This window comes from Mobula birostris, chromosome 7 (genome assembly GCF_030028105.1).
Source record: "Mobula birostris isolate sMobBir1 chromosome 7, sMobBir1.hap1, whole genome shotgun sequence".
NCBI classification, from domain to species: domain Eukaryota; kingdom Metazoa; phylum Chordata; class Chondrichthyes; order Myliobatiformes; family Myliobatidae; genus Mobula; species Mobula birostris.
In genome coordinates, this window is record NC_092376.1 from 31,304,491 (window position 1) to 31,330,168 (window position 25,678).

At 41.6% G+C, this 25,678-nt stretch overlaps 1 protein-coding gene across 2 annotated transcripts in view; it reads right to left on the minus strand.

Moving 5' to 3' along the window:
* LOC140200087 (copper-transporting ATPase 2-like) overlaps window positions 1–25,678 on the minus strand; it is a 143,649-nt gene that overhangs the window by 69,560 nt on the left and 48,411 nt on the right. For both annotated transcript variants that reach the window (XM_072262832.1, XM_072262833.1), the window contains exons 3-9: window positions 23,402–23,629; window positions 17,510–17,670; window positions 15,238–15,399; window positions 12,687–12,763; window positions 12,427–12,598; window positions 1,733–1,966; window positions 407–498 (exon numbers count right to left, since the gene is read on the minus strand). In XM_072262832.1, the coding sequence (XP_072118933.1) occupies window positions 407–498; window positions 1,733–1,966; window positions 12,427–12,598; window positions 12,687–12,763; window positions 15,238–15,399; window positions 17,510–17,670; window positions 23,402–23,629 (1,126 nt within the window). The remainder of the gene's footprint in view (window positions 1–406; window positions 499–1,732; window positions 1,967–12,426; window positions 12,599–12,686; window positions 12,764–15,237; window positions 15,400–17,509; window positions 17,671–23,401; window positions 23,630–25,678) is intronic.

Here is a 25,678-nt window from a genome sequence, read left to right on the forward strand (position 1 = left end):
AGTAAATATCCAATTGTTTTGATCTCAAGCAGGAGAATGACAAGGCTCGTCAAAAAACAGTGGTCTGCCTAACCTTCAAGGCCTTAAGAAACAAGCCTAATTTATGGCAATTCCATACTACAGGTGAAGGTAGTGAAACTAAATCTTTCATGACTTGTGGTTAATAGGTATAGGGGTACCTGCATAACAGGACAATATGCACCGTTCTCGTGCAGTTACTAATTGGAAGCTGATGAAGCATAAGAGCAAGTTATCACCTTCTGTACACGTCAGAGAGCATTAAAGTGGAAAACAATGTAAATAGAACTATAACATATTACATAGGGGCAGTGATCTAAATGAAAGTTTTGTTCCAAATATTTGTAAGAGGCTATTACAACTGGTTTAATTCAGTATGTTCTCTTACCCCAGTATTGAATTGTCTGGTCCCAGGGTTACCACTGTTGCCTCCGTAGCCTGAAGGGATAGCAGCTTGGCAAGAGCTTCTGAAGTCTTACTCTATAATAAAAAATAATCCGTTAGAAATCTGAAATGTTTTATTAAGGAAACTCTCACCCCATTATGCTCCCTTACATCCATTTCATTCTCAACTCCACTCCTGATTTCTTGTTGAAGTGCCTCCTAGGTATTTGGAAGAATAAGAGGAGGTTTTATTGAAAACTATTGAATATTGAAAGGCCTCGATAGAATGGACAAGGAGAGGATGTTTCCTATAGTGAGGAAGTCTAGCACCAGAGGGCACAGTTTCAGAATAGAAGGGCATCCCCTTAGAACAGAGATGAGAGGAATTTCTTTAGTCAGAGGCTGGTGAATCTGTGGATTCATTGTCACAGACAGCTGTAGAGGCCACGTCATTGGGTATGTTTGAAGCAGAGGTTGATAGGTTCTTGACTGGTAAGGGAATTAAAGGTTATGGAGAGAAGGCAGGAGAATGGGGTTGAGAGGGATAATAAATCAGCCATAATGAAATGGCAGAGCGGACTTAATAGGTCGAATGGCCTAACATTTTTCCTGTGTCTTATGGTCTTGTATGCAAACTTCATCCAAGTTAATCCCCCATGTTGGATTCTTTCGGCAGTCCTGCTGAATGGTTTTGACCCGAATATCGACTGCACTCTTTTCCATAGATGTTGCCTGGCCTGCTGAGTTCCTCCAGCATTTTGTGCGTGTTGCACGGATTTCCAGTGTCTGCAGATTTTCTCTTGTTTGTGATTGGATCCCCCCGTGCTGGATATCCATTCATCCAGTGTATCAGATCTATCCAAATAACTGCAGTAGATAATCTTGCATTGCCATCATTTTACACCCAAATCATGTGATTTCTGAACTCCCGTCCGCAAAGTTTTTAATACAGCTTAATAACTGTATTAATACTACATAAAATAAGAGAGGTGTTTCGTTGGGTTGGTAAAGGGCTCCATTGTACCAATTTGTCCTAGCAAATTTTAACAGTGATTAGGTTTGTAAAGGAAAGTTCACACAATTTAATTGCCATGTTGGAAAGCTCATATGACCAGGAATAAGAACATTTTGACAACTTGATGACAAGACCAAATGTTAGCAACAATATGACTATATGAAGCATGAGATTCATAAAACTGAAAGAATAAGTAATTTAAAAGGAACACAGAGAAAACAGGAATGAAAATTCAGTTAGGATTAGATATTAAGTTCAATGACATTTTCAGAGATGGAAAATAAAAACCAGTGCAATATACAATTGAAGAATTACCTTTGCTACATGCTCCAGCCATCTCCCCAAGGCAATGAAGACAAACAGCATTGGTGGAGTATCAAAGAAAGTCACTGGACTTTGTTCTGCCCTTTCAGCGATGGCCACAATCAGTATTACACAGGAGTACAGATATGCAACAGTAGTAGCCAGAACGATGAGCACATCCATATTGGCAGATTTATGCTTAAGAGACTTGTAGGCTTGTACGTAGAAGTACCATCCTCCAATAAACTAGGAAAATATATGACAATTAGGAGTCTACTTCAGTGAAATATATGGAATATAGGTCAGACAGAAAATTGGTCTTCAGTGAACAGAGAACAGTGAAACACACACAAAAATACTGGAGGGGCTCAGTAGGTCATGCAGTATCTATGGAGAGGAAAAAACTGTCAATGTTTTGGGTCAAGACCCTTCATCAGCACAGTACAGCACTACACAGAACAGTATAGCACAGTACAGTTACTTTGGCCCAGAATTTTATGCTCATCTTTTAACATACTTCTAAATTAATATTTGCTCTTGCATAGCCCTCCATTTTTTCTTTCATCCATGTGCCTATCTCAAAAGTCTCTTAACTGTATCTAATACATCAGCCTCCACCACCACCCTGGCAGTGTGTTCCATCATCCACCACTCTTTGTGTAAAAAACCTACCTCTGACATCCCACATACACTTTCTTCCAAACACCTCCAGATTATGCCCTCTTGTATTAGCCACTTACGCCCGGGGTAAAAGGTGCTGACTGCCTACTCTGTTGATGCCTCTCGTCATATCAGGTGCCCCTCATCCACCTTTACTCCAAAGAGAAAAGCCATAGTTCACTCAACCTTCTCTCATGAGACACACTCACTAATCCAGACATCATCCTGTTAAGTCTCTCCACCCTTTCTAAAGCTTCCACATCTTTCCTACAATAAGGCAACCAGAATTGAATACAATGCTGCAGGAGTGGCCTAACCAGAGTTTCATAGAGCTGCAACAGTACATTGGAGGCCTTGAATTCAACCCCGCCCCCCCCAATTGATGAAGGCCAACACACCATATGCCTTCTTAATGAGGGGTCACAGTTTGAAGATAAAGGGGAAGCCTTTTAGGACCGAGGTGAGGAAAAACTTCTTCATACAGAGAGTGGTGAATCTGTGGAATTCTCTGCCACAGGAAACAGTTGAGGCCAGTTCATTGGCTATATTTAAGAGGGAGTTAGATAAAGGCCCTTGTGGCTAAAGGGATTAGTGGGTATGGAGAGAAGGCAGGTACAGGGTTCTGAGTTGGATGATCAGCCATGATTGTACTGAATGGCGGTGCAGGCTCGAAGGGCTGAATGGCCTACTCCTGCACCTATTTTCTATGTTTTAACCATCCCATCAACTCCATCTGACACTTCTCAGCATGGCTCTGCAAACTATCAATGTCCTGTTGTAACGTACGACACCTTCTACACTATCCACAACATCACTAACTTTCGTGTCATCTGCAAACTTACTAACCCACCCTTCCACTTCCTCATCCAAGTCATTTATAGACATCACAAAGAGCAGAAGTCCCAGAACAGCTCCCTGTGGAAAACCACTTGTCACTGGTATCCAGGTAGAATACACTCCAACCACTACCACTGTCTGTCTTTGGTGAACAAGTCAATTCTGAACCCATGCAGCCAAGTTTCCCTGAGTTCCTGCCTCCTGTCCTTCTGTATGAGCCTATCATGGGAAACCCTGTCAAATGCCTTACTAATATCTATATACTACTCACTCTTCATCAACTTGTTTTTTAACTTACTTAAATAATTTCAGTCAGGCTCAGGAGGCACGACCTGTCCCTTACAAGTCGACATTGACTAAGACGAATCAGCCAATACTTCTCTAACTGCTCATAAATCATGACTGAAAGAATTCTCTACAATAGATTGCCCATACTGACACAAGCCTCACTGATCTATAATTCTAGGATTATCCCTATTACCAGTCTTGAACAAAGAAATAATATTTGCCACCCATAATCTTCTGGCAATACTCCTGGGGCCAGTGGGGATGCAAAGATTATTGCCAAAGGCGCAGCAATCTCTTCCCTCACTTTCGGTAGTTATCTGCGGTATATCCCATCCAGTCCCAGGAACATATCTATCCTAATGTTTTTCAAAAGCTCTAACACATCCTCTTTCCTAACATTGACATGTTCCAGTATGTCAGTCTGTTTTACACTGTCCAATCACTGGTGAATACTGAAGCAACGTATTGATTAAGTACCGACCTACCTCGCCCAACTGCAGGCACATTTCCTCTTTTAACCCTGTTCGGTCCTACCCTCACTCTAGTCATACCCTGTTCCTCACGCATGTGTAGAATGCCTGGGGTTCTCCTTAATCCTACTCGCCAAGGCCTTCTCTTTGTCCCTTCAAGCTCTTCTACGTTTGGCACTTACTCTTTCCATAAATAATCCTCTTTCTACAACATTTTATTTCCATGAAAATTTCTAAGAATTTCAATTAGCAATGGAATGTAATTGCTTTTCCTGCTTAATTTATTTCTCATACGCAAGATATTTTCACATGGACATTCTGGATCAAGGCCAGTGTTTCAACCAGTCTTGAAGCATTTTTTTAAAAATTTAGTTCCTAAATCTGTTTAACTAACAGCGTTGGTGGATCCTAACATCGCCCATTGTTTGTTTTAATATTTCTACAACGGAAATTCAACCACTAGAAATCAGACTTCCTGACTTTCACGTCAAAACCTGTGACACACCAACCAATTAAATATAACCCACCCTTCAGTGAACAAAGTTACAGCATAATTTAAATATAATAAAAAAAATTCTTTATCATTAAAGAGTTATCTGTGAATTGCAACATGTATATGATTACTTCTGAGTAAGAGATGAAGATATGGACCCATTGAATTACAATGAAACCTCAGTACAAAATGGTCACCTGGTTAGAGAGACTGCTTTTCATTTACTGTGTAGATTATTAGAATCACCAACTAAATTAAACATTTCAAAATACACTGTGATTTACAAACTTGACTGGTTGGTCACTAGTAATGTGCAAATCTTGAACTCAATCCTAAACGACACTGTAGTTGAAACTGAAATAGGAAATTCAGAGTTTAGAATGTTGAGCCAAACTAATTAGTCATAGTCATAGTCGTACTTCATTGATCCCGAGGGAAATCGGTTTTTGTTAGTTACACCATAAATGATTAAATAGTAATAAAACCATAAATAATTAAATAGTAATGTAAATTATGCCAGGAAATAAGTCCAGGACCAGCCTATTGGCTCAGGGCGTCTGACTCTCCAAGGGAGGAGTTGTAAAGTTTGATGGCCACAGGCAGGAATGACTTCCTATGACGCTCAGTGTTGCATCTCGGTGGAATGAGTCTCTGGCTGAATGTACTCCTGTGCCCAATCAGTCCATTATGTAGTGGATGGGAGACATTGACCAAGATGGCATGCAACTTGGACAGCATCCTCTTTTCAGACACCACCGTCAGAGAGTCCAGTTGCATCCCCACAACATCACTGGCCTTACGAATGAGTTTATTGATTCTGTTGGTGTCTGCTACCCTCAGCCTGCTGCCCCAGCACACAACAGCAAACATGATAGCACTGGCCACCACAGACTCGTAGAACATCCTCAGCATCATCCGGCAGATGTTAAAGGACCTCAGTCTCCTCAGGAAATAGAGACGGCTCTGACCCTTCTTGTAGACAGCCTCAGTGGTCTTTGACCAGTCTAGTTTATTGTCAATTCGTATCACCAGGTATTTGTAATCCTCCACCATGTCCACACTGACCCCCTGGATGGAAACAGGGGTCACCGGTGCCTTAGCTGTCCTCAGGTCTACCACCAGCTCTTTAGTCTTTTTCACATTAAGCTGCAGATAATTCTGCTCACACCATGTGACAAAGTTTCCTACCATAGCCCTGTACTCAGCCTCATCTCCCTTGCTGATGCGTCCAACTATGGCAGAATCATCAGAAAACTTCTGAAGATGACAAGACTCTGTGCAGTAGTTGAAGTCCGAGGTGTAAATAGTGAAGAGAAAGGGAGACAAGACAGTACCCTGTGGAGCCCCAGTGCTGCTGATCACTCTGTCGGACACACAGTGTTGCAAGCACACGTACTGTGGTCTGCCAGTCAGGTAATCAAGAATCCATGACACCAGGAAAGCATCCACCTGCATCGCTGTCAGCTTCTCCCCCAGCAGAGCAGGGCGGATGGTGTTAAACACACTGGAGAAGTCAAAAAACATGACCCTCACAGTGCTCGCTGGCTTGTCCAGGTGGGCGTAGACACGGTTCAGCAGGTAGACGATGGCATCCTCAACTCCTAGTCGGGGCAGGTAGGCGAACTGGAGGGGATCTAAGTGTGGCCTAACCATAGGCCGGAGCAGCTCCAGAACAAGTCTGTCCAGGGTCTTCATGATGTGGGAGGTCAATGCCACCGGTCTGTAGTCATTGAGGCCACTGGGGCGCAGCGTCTTCGGCACAGGGACGAGGCAGGACATCTTCCACAGTACAGGAACCCTCCGGAGACTCAGGCTCAGGTTGAAGACATGGCGAAGTACTCCACATAGCTGAGGGGCACAGGCTTTGAGCACCCTGGTACTGACACCATCCGGGCCTGCAGTCTTGCTTGGGTTGAGACGTTTCAGCTGTTTTCTCACCTGTTCAGCTGTGAAGCCCACCGTGGTGGTTTCGTGTGGGGAAGGGGTATAGTCATGAGAGCAGGGTGGGGGACTGTGAGGAGGGGTAGGAGGGGAGAGTGGAATATGTGTTGGTTGGGGGCTGACAACAGGTGACTCATGTGGGGGATGGGCAGGGGCCACAATGTCAAATCTGTTAAAGAACAGGTTAAGTTCATTGGCCCTGTCCACACTGCCTTCAGCTCCTCTGTTGCTAGTTTGCCGGAACCCAGTGATGGTCCTCATCCCACTCCAAACCTCTCTCATGTTGTTCTGTTGGAGTTTCCACTCAAGCTTCCTCCTGTACCTGTCTTTAGCCTCCCTGATCCTGGCTTTCAGGTCCCTCTGTATTGCCCTCAGCTCCTCCCCATTCCCATCTCTAAACGCCCTCTTTTTAGCGTTCAGGATGTCCTTAATGTCCTTTGTTACCCATGGCTTGTTACTTGAATAACAAAGGACAGTTCTTGTCGGAACATTGCAGTTCATGCAGAAGTGACTTAATTACACTAGTGATTAAATGTTTGCCTAAACCAATCCCATCAGCCTACCTAATGTCCATATTCTTCCATTCTCTGCATATTCATGTGCCTATCTAAGACTCCTCAAATGCCTTTATCGTACTTGCTTCAAATACCGCACCTGACAGTGCATTCCAGGCACCGACCACTCTCCATGTTAAAAAATCTGGCCCACATATCTCCTTTCACCTTACCCTCTCCCAACTTAATACCCTCTGGTATTAGATATTTCAACGCTGGAAAAAAGAAAAGTCTTCTCTGCTGTGCCTCTCACAATCTTAAAACCTCTCCACCACTACCACCCCAGATTAAACAACCCATTTGTCTAACCTCCCCTTATAGCACCTGCCCTCCAGTTCAAGCAGCATTCTGGTAAGTCTCTTCTGCACCTTCTCCAAAGCTTCTATATCCTTCCTACAATTGGGTTACAGACTTGAATGCAGGATTCCAGATGCAGCCATATCAGTTTTATAAAGCTGCAATATAACTTCCCAACTCATGAACTTGACGCTCCAGCTACAAAGGCAACTATGCCACGTGCTTTTTTTTTTAACTTCCCTATCAATCTGTGTAGCCACATTTATACACATACTGTATGTACAGTGGATTCCAGTTAATTAGGCCATTGGTTAGTCAGGGCAGCTGCTTATTTGGGATAACTCCTAAAGAACGAAAACAAACTGAGAAAATAGTCAGGATTCCTGTAATTTATTTGGGACATGATGCCACTTAATTGGGATAGCGGACTGTTGTTGAACAGTTTCTTTCTAGCATCAGTCATTTGCACATGTCCACTCCCCAGCCTTCCCTCATAACCTTTGATCCAGTGGCCAATCAAGAACCTATCAATCACTGCCTTAAATACACCCAACAACCTAGCTTCCACAGCTGCCTGTGGTAACAAATTCCACAAATTCACCACCCTCTGGCTAAAGAAATTTCTCTGCATCTCTATCCTGAGGCTGTGCCCTCTTGTCCTAGACTCCCCGACCATGGGAAACATCCTTTCCACATCTACTCTGTCTAGGCCTTTCAATATTCGAAAGGTTTCAATGAGATCCCCCGTCATCCTTCTAAATTCCAGTGAGTACAGAGCCAGAGCTATCAAACGTTCCTCATATGATAACCCTTTCATTCCCAGAATCATCCTTGTGAACCTCCTCTGAACCCTCTCCAATGCCAGCACATCTTTTCTAAGATAAGGAGCCCAACACTGTTCACAGTAGTCGAGGTAAAGCCTCACCACTGCTTTTTAAAGCCTCAGCAACACATCCCTGCTCTTATATTCTAAACCTCTTGCAATTGCTAACATTGCATTTGCCTTCCGCACCACCAACTCAATCTGCAAGCTAACATTTAGGGTGTTCTGCACAAAGACTCCCAAGTCCCTTTGTATCTTAGATTTTCGGATTTTCTCCCCATTTAGAAAATAGTCTGCACATTTATTTCTACTACCAAAGTGCATGACCATGCATTTTCCAACATTGCATTTCATTTGCCACCTTCTTGCCCATTCTCCTAATCTGCCTAAATCCTTCTGCAGCCTTTCTGTTTCTTCAGTACTACCTACCCCTCCACTATTCTTCGTGTCATCTGCAAACTTGGCAAGAAAGTAATTATTCCATCATCTAAATTATAAATATACAGCATAAAAGGAAGCGGTCCCAACACCGACCCCTGCAGAACACCACTGGTCACTGGCAGCCAACCAGAAAAGAATCCTTCTTTTCCCACTCTCTGCCTCGTACCAATCAGCTACTGCTCTAACCATGCTAGTAACTTTCCTGTAATACCATGAGTTCTTAACTTGGTAAGCAGCTTCATGTGCGGCACCTTGTCAAAGGCCTTCTGAAAGTCCAAATATACAACACCCACTACATCTCCTTTATCGATCCTACTTGTAATCTCCTCAAAGGATTCCAACAGACTCATCAGGCAAGATTGTCCCTTAAAGAAACCATGCTGACTGTGTCACCAAGTACTCCATAACCTCATCCTTAACAATTGACTCCAACATCTTCCCAACCACTGAGGCCAGGCTAACTGGACTATAATTTCCTTTCTGCTGCCTTCCTCCTTTTTTAAAGAGTAGAGTGACATTTGCAATTTTCCAGTCCTCCAGAACCATTCCAGAGTCCAATGATTTTTGAAAGATCATTACTAATGCCTCCACAATCTCTACCACTACCTCTTTCAGAACCCTAGGTTGCAGTTCATCTGGTCCAGATGACTTATATACCTTTAGGTCTTTCAGCTTTTTGAACATCTTCTCCCTTGTAATAGTAACTGCACTCATTTCTCTTCCCTCACACCCTTCAACACTTGGCACGCAGCTCGTGTCTGCTACAGTGAAGACTGATGCAAAATACTCATTTAGTTCATCTGCCATCCCCTTGAGCCCCGTTAATATCTTGTTGGCCTCATTTTCTAGTGATCCTATATCCACTCTCTTCTCTCTTTTATCTTTTTTCAATTTAGGGGCTCATGGGGCTAAAAAAGTTTGGAAACACTGGTCTAACCCAAGGAAGCAGCTACTGGGGCAGAGTCAACAAATGGGATGCACATGAACTTGAAAAGCTGTTGTGCTCTCCAAAGTCACTTCAGAAATGTTTGTTAACTAGCAGCAGGAAGTACATGCTCAGAGATAACCACAAGAGATTCTGCACATGCTGGAAATCCAGAGCAACACACACACACACACACACACACACACACACACACACACACACACACACACACACAAACAAAATACTGGAGAGACTCTGCAGGTCAGGCAGCATCCATGGAGGGGAACAGAGAGGACTGATGAAGGGTCTTACCCAAAATATCAACTGCTTATTCTCTTCCATAGATGCTGCCCGACCCACTGAGTTCCTCCAACAGTTTGTGTCTAACGAAGGGTCTCGCCTGAAATGTTGGCTGTTTATTCCCCTCCATAGATGCTGTCTCCTCCAAGAGGATCACAACCTTATAGTGGTTTTGAGGCTTGCGTGCCTCAATGACCTGAGAGCTATGTTGGCTGGAGCCAGGGCTTTATGCTTTGGCTCTTGGTAGAGTCACCTGTGCCAAACAGGTCAAAGATAGACTAGAGAATACATCACAATGTTCCAGTGCAAAAACCTTCCAGTTATTTTTTTCCTTTACTTTTCTGCCTTTGTTTCACTCTCAAACCATGTGCCTGTTTTTCAAAGCAGCCTTCATTAATTTACAAGGACTGTTATCTTCATTGTTATCTCCTGCTGGGTAGCTTACCAAGTACCCGACAAGTCAAGTAGAAGTTGAACTGAGCAGTTGACATTTTCAAGATAGAATATAGAATTCTAATCATACAATATCCTAATGTATCCAGTTATTCAAAAGAATAATCTAATAATGTTAGATACTAAGGCAAGTGTAGTGATCATATAAAACAGATTCCAAGAATGCATAGTTAATGGCCAGCTAATGATGAATTTTGAAAACAAAACTTTTGCAATATTAGATCAGTAAGATCAGCACTTACTTGGAGCCTTTCACAACCAGGGCTGTCGCAAAGCGCTTTACAATATCATGAAAGTCTTATGACAGCTGCAATATTGAAAATATGGCAGCCAATTTTCAAAGAGTATGTTCCCATGAACAGCAATATGATAACGACAAAATAATTTCTCTTAGCAATGTTAATTGAAGGATATATATTGGTCAGGGTACAGGGATAATGCATTTGTTCTTTAATTAGTGTCTTAGGTCTATTATCTTTGGCTCAAAGATCATCCCATTATCAAGATGGAGCTATTGACTAAGTTACATTCCAGAAGTTTTAATATATTAAAACTTCTGGAATATAACTTCAGCATGCAATCAAATTTCTACTCACTGAAACCTAGACCGATACAAAAACACTTTTAAAAATGTACTGGAACAGAAGGCCATTTAGACCCACCCATACTAACTATGCTTCTTGATTAAGATAATGGCTGATCCAATGTTAGCTTCAACGCCATTTTCCCATATCCCTAAAGTTTAAATAAAGTGGATTATAGAGCATATATTGGTCCCATGTTGCTAGCATCGCGTAAACGTCCTCTGTGCAGAGTAAATGTTCACACTTAAATAAGTTATAGCATTCAGTAAGCATTTTAGAACTCGAAATGTCAGCTAAAGCTTTGGAAGGAACAATCTCCTTTAATCATTAAACGCCTTTCTAAAATAATTAATGAGAAAAAGATGTTAGATCAGTAGGAAGTGATCTCAGGGAAATAAACAGAACTCTTTGCTTTTGACAGATTAGATACCGATTGATCTATAGTCAAGGTTCCCAGGCTCAGAGTAAAGGATAGGCCACTTAGGACTGAGATGAGAGGAAACTCCTTCACTCAAAAAGAAGCGAATCTTTGGAATACTCTGTCCTAGAGGGCTGTGGAAGTTCAGTCATTGATTCAAAGCAGAGATCAATAGAATTATGGTATTAAGTTAGTCAAGGGATAGAGCAGGAAAGCGCTGTTGATTTTGAAGATCAGCCATAATGTTTTCGAAAAGCAAAGAGATTCAAGGGTACAAAAAGGCCCATTCCTTCTCCTATTTCTCATATGCTTATGCTCATAAGAACATAAATGTTTGCTTCTATTTAGTGCATGTATCTAGAATTTTAGCTTTTCCTTGCAAAACCACCAGATGAGCATTTGGTTGGAGGAACACCACCTTATATTCCGTCTGGGTAGCCTCCAACCTGATGGCATGAACATCGACTTCTCTAACTTCCGCTAATGCCCCACCTCCCCCTTGTACCCCATCCGTTATTTATTTTTATACACACATTCTTTCTCTCACTCTCCTTTTTCTCCCTCTGTCCCTCTGACTGTACCCCTTGCCCATCCTCTGGGTTCCCCCCCCCTTTGCCTTTCTCCCTGGGCCTCCTGTCCCATGATCCTCTCACATCCCTTTTGCCTATCACCTGTCCAGCTCTTAGCTCCATCCCTCCCCCTCCTGTCTTCTCCTATATTTTGGATCTCCCCCTCCCCCTCCCACTTTCAAATCTCTTACTAACTCTTCCTTCAGTTAGTCCTGATGAAGGGTCTTGGCCTGAAACGTCGACTGTACCTCTTCCTAGAGATGCTGCCTGGCCTGCTGTGTTCACCAGCAACTTTGATGTGTGTTGTTAGATGAGCATTTAATATCACCAATAGCATCTCAACATACAATAAAAGAATATCCCAACAGAAAAGCAGTGGAGATGTCAAGCAGGTCAGCCAGATCAAATTGTTTTAACTTTCTTTACTTATATTGGAGAGACTTTGGAGCAATACAGCTAGAATTTAAATCAATTCACAGAAGGGAAGATGAGGGGCCTTTTATGATTAAACTGTTGAAAAAGTTGATTTTGAACAACTGATGTCCTATACTACAGTAACATTTGTTAAGTTACATTCAATTTGACTGTCCTGTGCCCAATACTTCAGCAGGATTACCAGATCACTTCTACATTTTCCAAAAAATTTCACTCACCTGAACAGGAGTACACAGAATAAAGAAAACCAGATTAAGAAGCGATAAACCCGGAATAATATTTTGTTCTGGAGGCATGGAGCCACTGTGCTTGTCCATCACTATCATGTATATCATTAGGCCAAAGACAGGGATGCCAAAAACAAGGCTAAACGAGAAGGACTTCCTCCACCTTAAATGGACAAAAAACAATAACATATTATCATTCAGACTAAACTGATATTTCCTCTTTCTATTAAGAAAGATATTAATTGGCTTACTGTCTTATTTCCTCTTTATGGTCCAGATTATTTATTGCTGTATCTCTTTTGACCACAGATGCTCCAAAGCCAAGTCCCTAAAATAGAAAAGTTGTTTCAGTAGATAGAATCCAGTCAGAGTCACAGAACTAGAGGTGTGCTTATCCTTGCACATCTTCATTAACAAATTAAATGGTAAAGATAACTGTACATGACCAATCGACACAATTTGTTTGGCCACAACCAACAAATTATGAAGTACCCTTACCCTTCCAATTTTTCAGTAGGAAAAGAATATTGTACTATAAACTGTATTTTTAGAAAGCCATAAAGTAGGCAGTAGGAAACTAAATAAGTAAATAGCAGAAGTAAACCAGGTAACTAGACGCCAGTGAGCCTTATGAAAATGACGGAGAAATTACTGGAGAAAACCCTAAGAGGTAGGATTGAAAGTCTTGGAGATAGCTGGTAAAAGGCACTGGTTAAGAGATGATCCTCTGATAGGTGATGTACTGCAGGGATCAGTTGCTTGCGATCTATATCAATGACCTGGATGTGAATGTAGGAGGTACGACTGGAAAGTTTGCAGAGAGCAGGAGAGTTGGTGGTGCTGTGGATAGAGAGGAAGGTTGTCTAAAGTTACAGCAAGATACAGATGAGATGGAAAGGTGAGTTGATCATTGGTAGAAGGAACTTAATCCTGACAAGAGCAAGGTGATGCATTTCAGGACGTCAAACAGGATGCAGATGTATACTGTAAAATGTAAGGGGCTAAGCAATGTTGCTGAATGGAGTGACCTCAGGGTTCAAAGTTCCCTGAAAGTAGCAACACAGGTCAATAAGTTGGTGAAGAAGGCAGGTGGCATGCTTAACTTTCTAGGTGTATTCAATGTTGCAATTTTACAAAACGCTTAAAGAGTGCGCTTTGAGTATTGTGTGCCATTCTGCTTGTCACAATGTACAAAAGATGTGGTTGAGCGGAAAGAGTGCAGGGTAGTTTCACCAAGATTTGCCTGGGTTGGATGACTTTAACTTGTGGAAGGTTGAAGAGGCTGGGTTTGATTTCCTTAGAGCAAAGGAGGCTCAGGTACAACCTGATAAGGATATGTACTGTATGTAAAATAAAGAAAGGCATGGATAGGATCGATAGTCAGAATCTTTTCCCCATGTTGGTGGCATTAGTGTTATCAAAAACAAGAGGGCGTAAGTTCAGGACTGAAGAAGGGTCTCAGCCCGAAACGTTGACTGTTTATTCACTCCCATAGATGCTGCCTGACCTGCTGAGTTCCTCCAGCATTTTGTGTGCGTCACTTTGGATTTCCAGCATCTGCAGAATTTCTTGGATATAGGTTTAAGATGTAAGGAAGAAGTTTTGAAAAGAATTTGAGGGAAAAATTGTTTGTCCAGAATGTTTTAAATACCTGGAACTCACTGCCAGCGAAGGTGGTGGAATCAGATACAAGATGTTAAGACATGCACTTAAAGGCATTGAAAGATGTCGACTTAATCCAGGAAATGGAATCAGTGTAGATAACAGAAAAGGTGAACATGGGTATGGTGAACTGAAAGCCATTTTCTGTGCTATATAGTTCTTTGACTATGGGGAGGGGAGGGAACATCGACTTGGACCATGAGAGGCCTGCATCAGGCATTTTCATGCCTTACAAGGCGCAGATTGGAAGTCTGTGTGGGGCGCCGCTCCTCGCACAGACACTAGAGCAATGTGTAGTTAAGTGCCTTGCTCAAGGGCACAAACACGCTGCCACAGCTGAGGCTCGAACTAGCGACCTTGAGGTAACTAGACGAACGCCTTAACCACTTGGCCACGTGCCCATATTTGTTGACTATGACTCTCTGTTATATACATTCTAGTTATCAGTTTCATACTGTAACTTGTTTCTGTGTGGTCAGTTGAAGGATATCTATTTTATTTATTTCTGCTTTCATGAGGACATCTTTACTCTGTGGTAGGTGAAAGATCTGCCAGATGCTGGATTAACATTGCCTTGGGAAAGCAGTAGAGAGGACTTGATCGTCCTCTGGAATATTTTCCTTTCATTTGAAGGGATTTATGGTCCCAATCTAATGTTTCTTCTCAATGATGGGACCCTGTAATTGCACAACCTTTCCTCAGCACTGCACTATAGTTTGTATTTAGTTAGTGAGATTATCCACTATAAACCATAGGTGACACTGTAAATTTAAACACCACAGATTCAAAGGGCAAGCAGCTGAAGAATAGCTAAGAGCAGAGCGAAGGCAGATACCCTGAGAAAAGAGGATGGCATTTCGCCAAGTGGAAAATGCTTATAATAACTTTATAGAAGATTGAAAAATAAAATGAGGTAAAACACTGAAGGTGAAGATGAGTACAGCCTTGACATCATTGCAAAGAAGAAGGGATGGAAATAGACCTCTGGAATTTTGATCAGTATGGCTTCTCTGCCTCTCAATGCATTCCCACATTACTGCAGGAGCGAAATAAAACAAGTTAAATCATGAGCCTTAAGGTAATCAAAGGGTATATACACTATACACATGATTATTTTCAGCCTTTCAGAATTTGATGTACCTGAATTATCCTGATGACATCACGTGGGCCCAATAGTTCTGGATCCAGCTGGATGTGGGCTTTGCTGGTGGCAAGGACTACTGACACATACAAAATGCCATCAACTCTTGATAAGTTTGATTCAATATTGTGAACACAAGAAGCACAAGTCATTCCTGTAACCTAAAAGTATAGGTTATATTGCAAAGGACCTTTTTATGAGAAGACAATGCTAACATGGTTACTTTAATATTCAGGATCAATATACATCATGAAGGTGGTATTTATAAACGGGATGAAAGCACGAATGTACCGGGCACCATTGTGACACAGTAGCACATACATAGCGCTGTTCTAACACAGTTCCAATGGCCTGGCCTCAATCCTGCTCTCACGCATGGACTATGTGAAATTTGCATGTACTTCCTATAACCATGTGGTCCCAATATTCCCAATATTTCCACTGGGTGCTTCAATTTCCTCCCACACCCCAAAGCTGTGCTAAGCTAACTTGCTGCTGCAAATCACCTTTGCGTAGGTTACTAGGGCAAGTAAGACAAACACATTGCAGGGAAATATGTGAGAAAATAGGATTAATAACATAAGAACATAAGAAATAGGATCAGGAGTAGGCCATCTGGCCCGTCGAGCCTGCTCCGCCATTCAATGAGGTCATCGCTGATCTGGCCATGGACTCACCTCCACCTACCTGCCTTTGCCCCATACCCCCTAATTCCCCTACTATGCAATAATCTATCCAGCCTTGTCTTGAATATATTTACTAAGGTAGCCTCTACTGCTTCATTGGGCAGAGAATACCACAGATTCACCACTCTGGGAAAAGCAGTTCCTCCTCATCTCCGTCCTAAATCTACTCACCCGAATCTTGAGGCTATGTCCCCTAGTTCTAGTCTCACCTACCAGTGGAAACAACTTTCTTATCTATCCCTTTCATAATTTTATATGTTTCTATAAGATCTCCTCTCAATCTTCTGAATTCCAGCGAGTACAGTCCCAGGCGACTCAATCTCTCCTCATAGTCTAATCCTCTCATCTCTGGAATCAACCTCGTGAACCTCCTCTGAACTGCCTCCAAAGCCAGTATATCCTTCCTCAAGTAAGGAGACCAGAACTGCATGCAGTACTCCAGGTGCGGCCTCACAGTACCCTGTACAGTTGCAGCATAACCTCCCTGCTCTTAAGTTCAATCCCTCTAGCAACGAAGACCAACATTCCATTCGCCTTCTTGATAGCCTGCTGCAATAAAATGGTTTTACTCTGTGAGATAGCATAAATCCCATGGGCTGACAGAATATATTTCACTTGACAGAAAGAGTGGAGAATTCCTTCTGTCAAGAGAAATACAGCATGATAGAATATTAACACAAAGACTTTTGAAACAGGAGAGAACAAAATCATAAAGATAATCTGTCCAACAGCTGTAAATTATGCTGGAGTGAATTTCCAACACAATCTCTAATTATTGTCCAGTTTAAATAATGTAAAGAAAAATTTTAAATATATCAACATTGTAGCCCCAGACAGACAGATTGCACACTGTTCTTATAATCCTGTTTTGATTAACTCTGTTTCTCGCTCCACAGATATCGACCAAGCTACAGTATTTCCTGAAATGTCTGTTTTCTTTTCAAATTTTTAACACCCTGGAGATTTTTTACTTTTCAATTCATTCATTTTTCAGCAGTTTTATATCAGAGAAAATCCTTTTATGCTTAGGCTTGTTTATGGCATTCCACTGATGTGTTCTCTTCGATCTCGCTCAGAGTTACTCTGCGCTTCACCACTCAGTAAGCTACTTCAGCTGATCCATTAATTATGAAGAAAATATCATATATATATATATATATATACTATTGTCTATCGTATACTGTCATCATTCATCAAAAGTTACTGTACTTACCTGTTGAATGTCATAAAGCTTCAGTAATAAAAATGTGATTGACTCTATCACTTGGAAAATTAAGTCCCACGGAATCCAGGGAATGCTTTGTTAGATGCATTCAGAACTGGCTTGAAGGTTGGAAGCAGAGGGTGGTGATTAAAGCTTGTTTGTCAGAATGGAGGCTGGTGAGTAATAGTGTGATGGATCAGTGTTGGGACTCTCACTACTGGTATTTTATATAAATGACATGGATGCATATGCACAATGCTTGAGTATGAGTCTGCAGAAGACATGAAAGCCAGTTTAACTAATAATTACTCAAAATAATTGAAAATAATGTCAATGGACCCAGTACCATTAGTTATTTCACAGAACATGAAAAATACTTACATTGAGTTCTAGCTTTCCAGCTGAAGATGTGTCTTCTATCACGGTAGCACCAAAACCTAAATCTTTGATTAATTCTGCAATGGCAGTAGGTTGGATGATATCCGGGTTATATTTCACTTCTGCTTTTCCTGCCATTAGTGCTACCAGAATGGAATGTATACCTAAAAGACACACACTATGTTTAAAATGCTATTTCATATGCAGTCAGAAAACAGCCGGCAAAATGTGCTGAGCTGTTTACAAAGATAAAAAAAATTTGCTTTATTTGTCAAATGTACATCAAAACATCAAAACATACGGAATGCGTCATTTGCGTCCAATCAAATCAGGGAGGATTGTGTTAGTGGCAGCCTGGAAGTGTCACTATGCTTCTGGCAATAATATGGCATGCCCCACAACTTACTAACCCTAACCCTACATGGATGCCTTTGAGATTTGGGAGGAAACCAGGAACCCAAAGGAAAGTCACATGGTCATGGGGAGAATGTACAAACTCTTTACGGACAAGTGATCTCTGGCGCTGTAAAAGTGATTGAGCTAACTGCCATGCCACCCTAAAAAAAAATCCACACTTCTTGAAAATTTGTAAAATATATGGGAAATGAAAAAAAAAGTTCATCAAACTATGACTCTATGAATGTGCAAAGCAAGGCCAACAACCTCCTCCCCAAAATCTGATAAAGTGACGAATGATGGTTGGACACATGGCATTGTCTTGAGGAGTCCCTGCAGAAATATGCTGGGGCCAAAATAATGTCATCCAACAAATACATCTTCCTTTGTGCCAGGAATTATTTCACCCAGTGGATAACTTTCCCATTGACTCACAATGACTTAATTTTACCAGGGTTCGGTAAAGCAGATTACAATGGACTGATGAGGTCACCGTAGGCCATTTTGGACTTGACCTATGCAGTAATGGTTATTAATGAGCCTGGAAGGCTAACAGGAAGGTACAAGTTTCTGACTTTGTCACATTATTGCTTGACTTGTCTGTGGAACAAATGACTCAATTTTTGACCTGTCTCCAGAGGTTAGAGTGGAGGAATTTGCAGGGGTCAACTAGTCTGGGTCATGTTATGTCAGAATCGAATGGATGGGAAATACAGAGGCACCTATCTAGTTTAACCAATACATTTTATTGAAGTTATTTGCTACAACCAACTTGTTTGCTACACTGTCTGAGAATGTAGTTAATACTTACAGTAAATGTGGAGGCACAGAATGGATAAGACTATTATGATTTCTGTACCTCCAACAATCTAGATAATAGTCTCATACGTTATGGAAACAGGCCCTTCACCCCAACCACTCCATGCCAACCAAGATGCCCACCTAAACTGGTCCCATTTACCTATGTTTCGCCCATATCCCTCTAGACCAGAGGTTCCCAGCCTTTTTTATGCCATGGACCAATAGCATTAAGCAAGAGGTCCACAGACCCAGGTTGAGAACCCCTGCCCTAGACAATCCCTATCCATGTAATTACCCAAATATCTTTTTAATGTTGTTATTGGACCTGCCTCAAATGGTTTATTCACCATCCTCTGTGTGAGTATGTTGCTCCACAGGTCCCTTTAAAAATTTTCCTCTCCCCCTAGCTTACCCTTTCCCTGGAAAAAAAATTTACCCCATCATCTACCCTATCTATGCTCCTTGTGATCTTATACACCTCCAGGGGGTCAACCTCAGTCTCCTATGCCCCAAGCAATAAAGTCCTAGTCTACCCAACCTCTCATATAACCAGGGCCCTTAAGTCCTGACATTTTCATAAATCTTCTTTGCACTCTTTCCAGCTTAATGACGTCTTTCCTATAACAGTGACCAAAACCATCCAAGTGCAGTCTTCCCAACACCTTATACAAATGCAACATAACAACCCAAGTTTCAATACCCAATACCCTGACTGATGAAGGTCAGCATGCCAAATGCCTTGTTTACCTCCATTTACCCTTGAGGCCACTGTCAGTGAAAATGATCACAAGTTGGCTAATTGATTGAATGAATCTGACTTCTTTAAATGCCATAATAGGATTCAAGCTCAAATATTGGTAATATTACCCGAAAACGTCTGCATTTTTTAGGCACAAGGTAGACAAACATGAGAGCATACTTCCAGTTAAAGTTAAGGCAGAAAAAAATGGTGAAACGACAAACTGGAAGTGCTTGATCTGAATGTAAGCAGCATTCACAATCAGGTTAATCAGTGACACAGATAGATATTAAGGATATGATCCAACATTTAACAGACTTATGGTTCCAAAGTGACCAGGATTTGGATTCCAGGATTCTTAATGTTTTGAAGAAATAGACAAGAAGGGTGAGGAAGAAGTCTGCGCCTGATATAGAATAAGAGTCATATAACAACACAACAAGGGTATAGGTCCTTCAGCCCAGAAAAAGCATGCCACTACAGTGCCCGCCCAGTTTGCCCTTATTCCCTGCATTGTGTTCATACTTGTCTAAAACCATCCATTCCATATCAAAGTGCCTCTTATACCATTGTTTGTGCATAAGCCACTTCCCCGGCAGCTCATCCCATATACTCACCAACCTCAGTGTGAAGTAGTTCCTCCTCAGGTCTCTTCTAGATCATCCCCTCTCACCCTAAAACAAGGCCCCCGAAATGTGGACTCTCTTACTTTCAGGTGCCCCAGTCACATATAGGACAACAGTCCGCAGATTAAGGCAAGCTTTTGTTCTACAGTCTGCAACCAGGTCAACACTATTTTGCACGTAAGTACAGGAGCTTTTATAATGGAAGATAAAGCATACAGCAATAAAGGATGGGATAATTTGACTGGGCATTGATTAACCGAGTGATACTGGGAGAACTTCTCCTCTCTTCTTTTAGAAGTGCCAATGGGCTTCAATTTAGTGTTTAATTCAGAAGTTGAAATGTTGAATAAACAAGACAATGTAGCTTTACCTTTGTCCTAAACTAAATATCACAGGATTATAGGTGTAATGACCAGTATATTGACACTGACATTAACAGTACATGTATAATCAAATATTTTGAAAAGCAAACACTGATGTTACTTTGGTACATTGTTATTGAACACACCCAAAACAAGGTTTGAAAGTTAAAGCAAAATCAAAGTGTTGGCCTTTAAATTTCCGATCCAGAGTTGGGAATACCACAAATTGCCCCCAAAGTGCCTTATAAAGTACTATACAATATAACTATTTTCATGTTATGATTTGCTAAAAAATCTAAGTTTTCTAAATCATTTTCTGGATCACTGGGATCTCTTCTGGGGAAGGTATGACCTGCACAGAAGTGAACGGTTACAGCAGATTGATACCTTTGCAAACATGTTTGCCTAAGCTGTTGGGGAAGGTTTAAACTAAATTGGCAGGAGTGATAGGGTTGAGGATGGGGCAGTTGGTATACAAGTCACTGCTATCTGTAGTGGGAATGTGAGGAAGGACAGGCCGATGACAGGGCAAAGTTGCATTCAGTATGATGAGGTGAAGTATAACATGAAAGCAAATTTCATTAGGGTGATAAATACAGGACTGGAGGTATTATATTTGAATGCACACAGTATATGAAATAAGATAGATGATATTGTAGCACAGTTAGAGATTGGCAGGTACGACATTGTGGGCATCACTAAGATGTGGCTGAAAGAAGATCTTAGTAGCTTAACATCCAAGGATACACCTTGCATTGAAAGGCCAGGCAACTAGACAGAGGGAGCCGGGTGGCTCTGTTGGTCAAAAAATGAAATCAAATCCTTCAAAAGAAGTGACATAGGATCAGAAGATGTAGAATTCTTGTGTGTAGAGTTATGAAACCGTAAGGGTAAAGAGACGCAGATGGGAGATATATACAGAAGCCAAACAATAGCCAGGATGTAGAATTTCAATGGGAAATAGAAAAGGCATGTAATAAGGGCCATATTATGATAGTCATGGAGATTTCAATATGTAGGTAAATTGGGAAAAGCAGGCTAATGCTGGATCCCAAGAGGAGTTCGCAGAATGCCTATGAGATGGCTCTCTAGAGCAACTTGTGGTGAGCTCACTACGGGAAAGGCAATTCTAGATTGGGTTTTGCATAATGAACAAGATTTGATTAGGGAGATTAATGTAAAGAAACCCTTGGTGAAACAGTGATCACAATATGAATGAAGTACATCCTGCAGTTTGAGAGGGCTAAGATAAAGTCAGATGCATCAGTATTACAGAGCAGTAAAAGGAATTACAGAGGCATGAGAGCGGAGCTGGCCAAAGTCAAATGGCAGGGATAATGGCAGAACAGCAATGGTTGGAGTTTCTGGGGGTAATTCAGAAGGTGCAGCATGGATAAATCCCAAAGATGAATAAGTATTCTAAAGTATTCTAAATCAGGCAACTATATCTGAAAGGAAAGTTAAAGACAGCATAAAAGCAAAAGAGAGGACGTATAAGATAGCAAAAATTTGTGGGAAGTTAGAAGATTGAGAATCGATTAAAAATCAACAGAAAACAACTAAAAAAAAACGTAATGAGAGAAACAATAAAATGTGAAGGAAAGATAGAGAATAATATCAAAGAGGATGCCAAAAGATTTTGAGATACAAGAAGAGTAAAAGAGGGGCGAAAGTGGGTATTGGACCATTGGAAAATGATGGTGAAGAGGTAGTAATGGGAAACAAAGAAATAGCAGATGAACCTAATGAGTATTTTGCGTCAGTCTTCACTATGGAAGACACTAGCAGTATGCCAGAAATTCAAGTGTGTCAGGGGGCAGATGTGAATGTAGTTGATACTACTGAGGAGAAGGTGCTTGGGAAACTGAAAGGTCTGAAGGTAGATAAGTCATCTGAACCAGATAGACTACACCCCAGGGTTCTGAAAGAGGTAGTTGAAAAGAATGTGGAGGCATTAGTAATTATCTTTCAAGAATCACTGGATTCTGCAATGGTTCCAGAGGGCTACAAAAATTGCAAATGCCACTCCACCCACTCAGTGAGAAGGAAGGGAGACAGAAGAATGGAAATTATAGACCAATTAGCCTGACTTCAGTGGCTGGGAAGATGCTAGAGTCCATTACTAAGGATGAGGTTTTGAGGTATTTAGAGGCACATGATAAAGAAGACTTGTCATCTACAATCTTGTTTCTTTAAGGGGAAATCTTGCCTGACAAATTTGTTGGAATTCTCTCAGGAAAATACAGGCAGGGTAGACAAAGGAGAGTCAGTTATTTATGTTGATTTTCAGAAAGTCTTTGACAAAGTTCTGTTCATGAGGCTGCTAAACAAGATAAGAGCCTGTCGTATTACAGGAAAGATAGTAGCATTGATAAAAAATTGTCTGGTGACAGGAGGCAAAGAGTCGGAATAAAGGGTGCCTATTCTGGCTAGCTACCAGTATCAGGTGTGTTCCGCAGGGGTCAGTATTACGACTGTTCCTTTTCGTGTTATACATCAATAACTTGGATGATGGAATTGATGATTCTGTGGCCAAATTTGCAGACGATACAAAGATCGATAAGACGGCCAGGTAGTGTTGAAGAAGCAGGACATCTGCAGAAGGACTTGGACAGAGTGGATGCGGAGAGGATGTTTCCTATAGTGGGTGAGCCTAGGACCAAATGACATGGCCTCAGTATAGAGAGACAACCATTTAGAATTAAAAGGAGAAGGAATTTCTTTAGTTAGAGGGTGGAGAAACTGTGCAATTCATTGCCATGTCATTGCGAATATTTAAAGCAGAGGGTGATAGGTTCTTGGTTAGTCAGGGTATCAAAGGTTGCGGGGAGAAGGCTGGAGGATGAGGTTGAGAGGGAAACTAAATCAGCCATGGGCCGAGCGGCCTAATTCTACAGCTGGATAAACTGTGCAATTAGTTCATACTGACTGTTAAATGTTATTACACGGCCAGCAGAAAATCATTGCTTACCTTCTTTTTTTTGAAGATTTCTTTCAATATTGGCAACACAAGAAGCACAAGTCATACCAGTAATCTGTAGGAAACATTTCTCTGTTGCCACAGGGTCTTCATTATTTTGGCTACTGGACCTGGTCCTGGGCGGCAGAAACTCAAGGACATACTCTTTAGATGGCAAAGCTTGATCCTTCCTTTCAGCAGACTGTTCATTGTTTGTTATATTGGAATGACTTGAAGATTCTGTTAAAATAATGAAAAAAAGTCATTCATGCCACCAGTATCTATAATCTAGGAAACATAAATACCTCTGGCCAAAGAGGGATGTTACCAAAGTTCTTGATAGAAAGAAAAATTATGCTTGAATTTTCAGGAAGACAAGAAGTAAACACAGCAAAGTGGAACTTCACCTCTACTTTCTGATGGGAGGAGACTAGTTCAATGGCTAAAGGGGAGAGGTGCTGTTTTCCGCAAGAGTTTCAACAAATACCACTGTTTTTTGTAATGGAGTAGGCTTCTTACAAACTCACATGAAGGCCTTGTCCATGAACAGTACTGCTTTCTCAATTTTTCAACTCCACTAAAATTTACCCCCTCATTGGCCCCAGGACCAAATCACTGTCCCGGGAAGATACAATTCAAACAAGTGCAAAGTGGTGAATTTCAGAAAGATATATCAGAGCAGGGCATACATGCTAAATGGCAGAGTTCTGAGAAGCATTGTTTAAAAGAGGGACCTAGGGGTACAATTACATCGTTCCCTGAAAGTGGTAACACATGAGGACAGGTTTGAAAGAAAGCATATGGCAGGCTTGCATTTGTGGGCGGTGTTGTAGATGACAATAGTTAGGACATCATGTTACAACTGCACAAAACGTTGGTTACACTGCACTTGAGGTATTGTGAGCAGTTCTGTTCGCATGTTATGTGAATAATGTGATTAAGGTAAAGAAGGTGCAGATAAGATTCACAAGGACGTTAACAGCACTGGAGGGCTTGAGAGAATGGATAGGCTGAGACCAGTTCCCCTGAGTGAAGGAGACTGAGATGTGATCTTATAGAGGTTCATAAAGTCATGTGTGACATACTGTAGGTAAGAGGGGTTGTCACAGTCATTTTTCCCCCATGGTAGGGAAGTCTAAATTAGGGGTGTAAGTTTAAGATGAAAGAAGACTTAAAGGTCACTTGAGGGGCTAGTTTTCAAGAGGGTGGTGGGTATATGGAATGAGGAGCCAGTGGCAGTGGTAGCGGTGGGTGCAACATTTAAAAGACATTTGTACTGATACTTGGACAGGAAAGGTGTAGAGGGATATGGGCTAAACACAGGCAAATAGGACTAGCTCAGGAGGGCATCTTGATTAGCATGGATGAGTTGGGCCAAAGAGCCTATTTCCAAGCTGTAAAACTCTACAACATTAACCAGAATCTTACAACATCAATAGAACAATGACGAAATTTTCACTGGGCCAGTGAGGAGGATGAAGGCGGCCTCCTGTTAAATAAGAGATTTTCCATAATGTAAGAAAAATCATGGTGGCTCAGTGGCACTGCTCGTAGATCTGCTGCCTCACACTGATGTGACCTGGGTTCCAGCCTGAGCTTTGGACTATGTCTACGTGGAGGTTGCACATTCTCTGTATGATGAATTGTGTTTTGTCCAGGTATTCCAATTTCCCCCCATACTGCTGAAGTGTGCAGGTCACTAGGTTAATTGGCTGCTGTATATTGCCTCTCTGTGCAGCTAAGTGGCAGGATTTGAGGGTGTGCGGGAATGAGGGAGAGTTGATAATAATGTGGGGAATACAGGCGTTAAGGTAAGACTGGCATGTTTCTACAGATGTACTATGCAGAGCAATCTGCCTGACTGCATCACCAGCTGGTATGGAAGCACCAATGCACGGGGCCGGAAAAAGCCGCCAAGACTTGTAATCTCAGCAGGCTCCATCATGGGCACAAGAACCCCTTCCATCAAGGACACCTGCAATAGGGGATCCCTGAAGAAGGCGGCATTCAGCATTAAGGAGATCTATCAAGGCCGTGCCCTCACCTCATTGCTACCATCAGGGAGGAGGTACAGGAGCCTGAAGACACACACTCAACGTTTTAGGAGCAGCCTCTTCTCCTCTGCCATCAGATTTCTGAACTGGCCGTGAATCCACGAACTCCTCCTCATTTTTTCTCTGTTTTTGCACTACTTATGTAGAGTCACAGAGAAATATAGCACCTTTGGCCCATCTAGTTTATTACTTTTTATATATTTATTGTAACTTAGTCATTTTATACGTATTACAC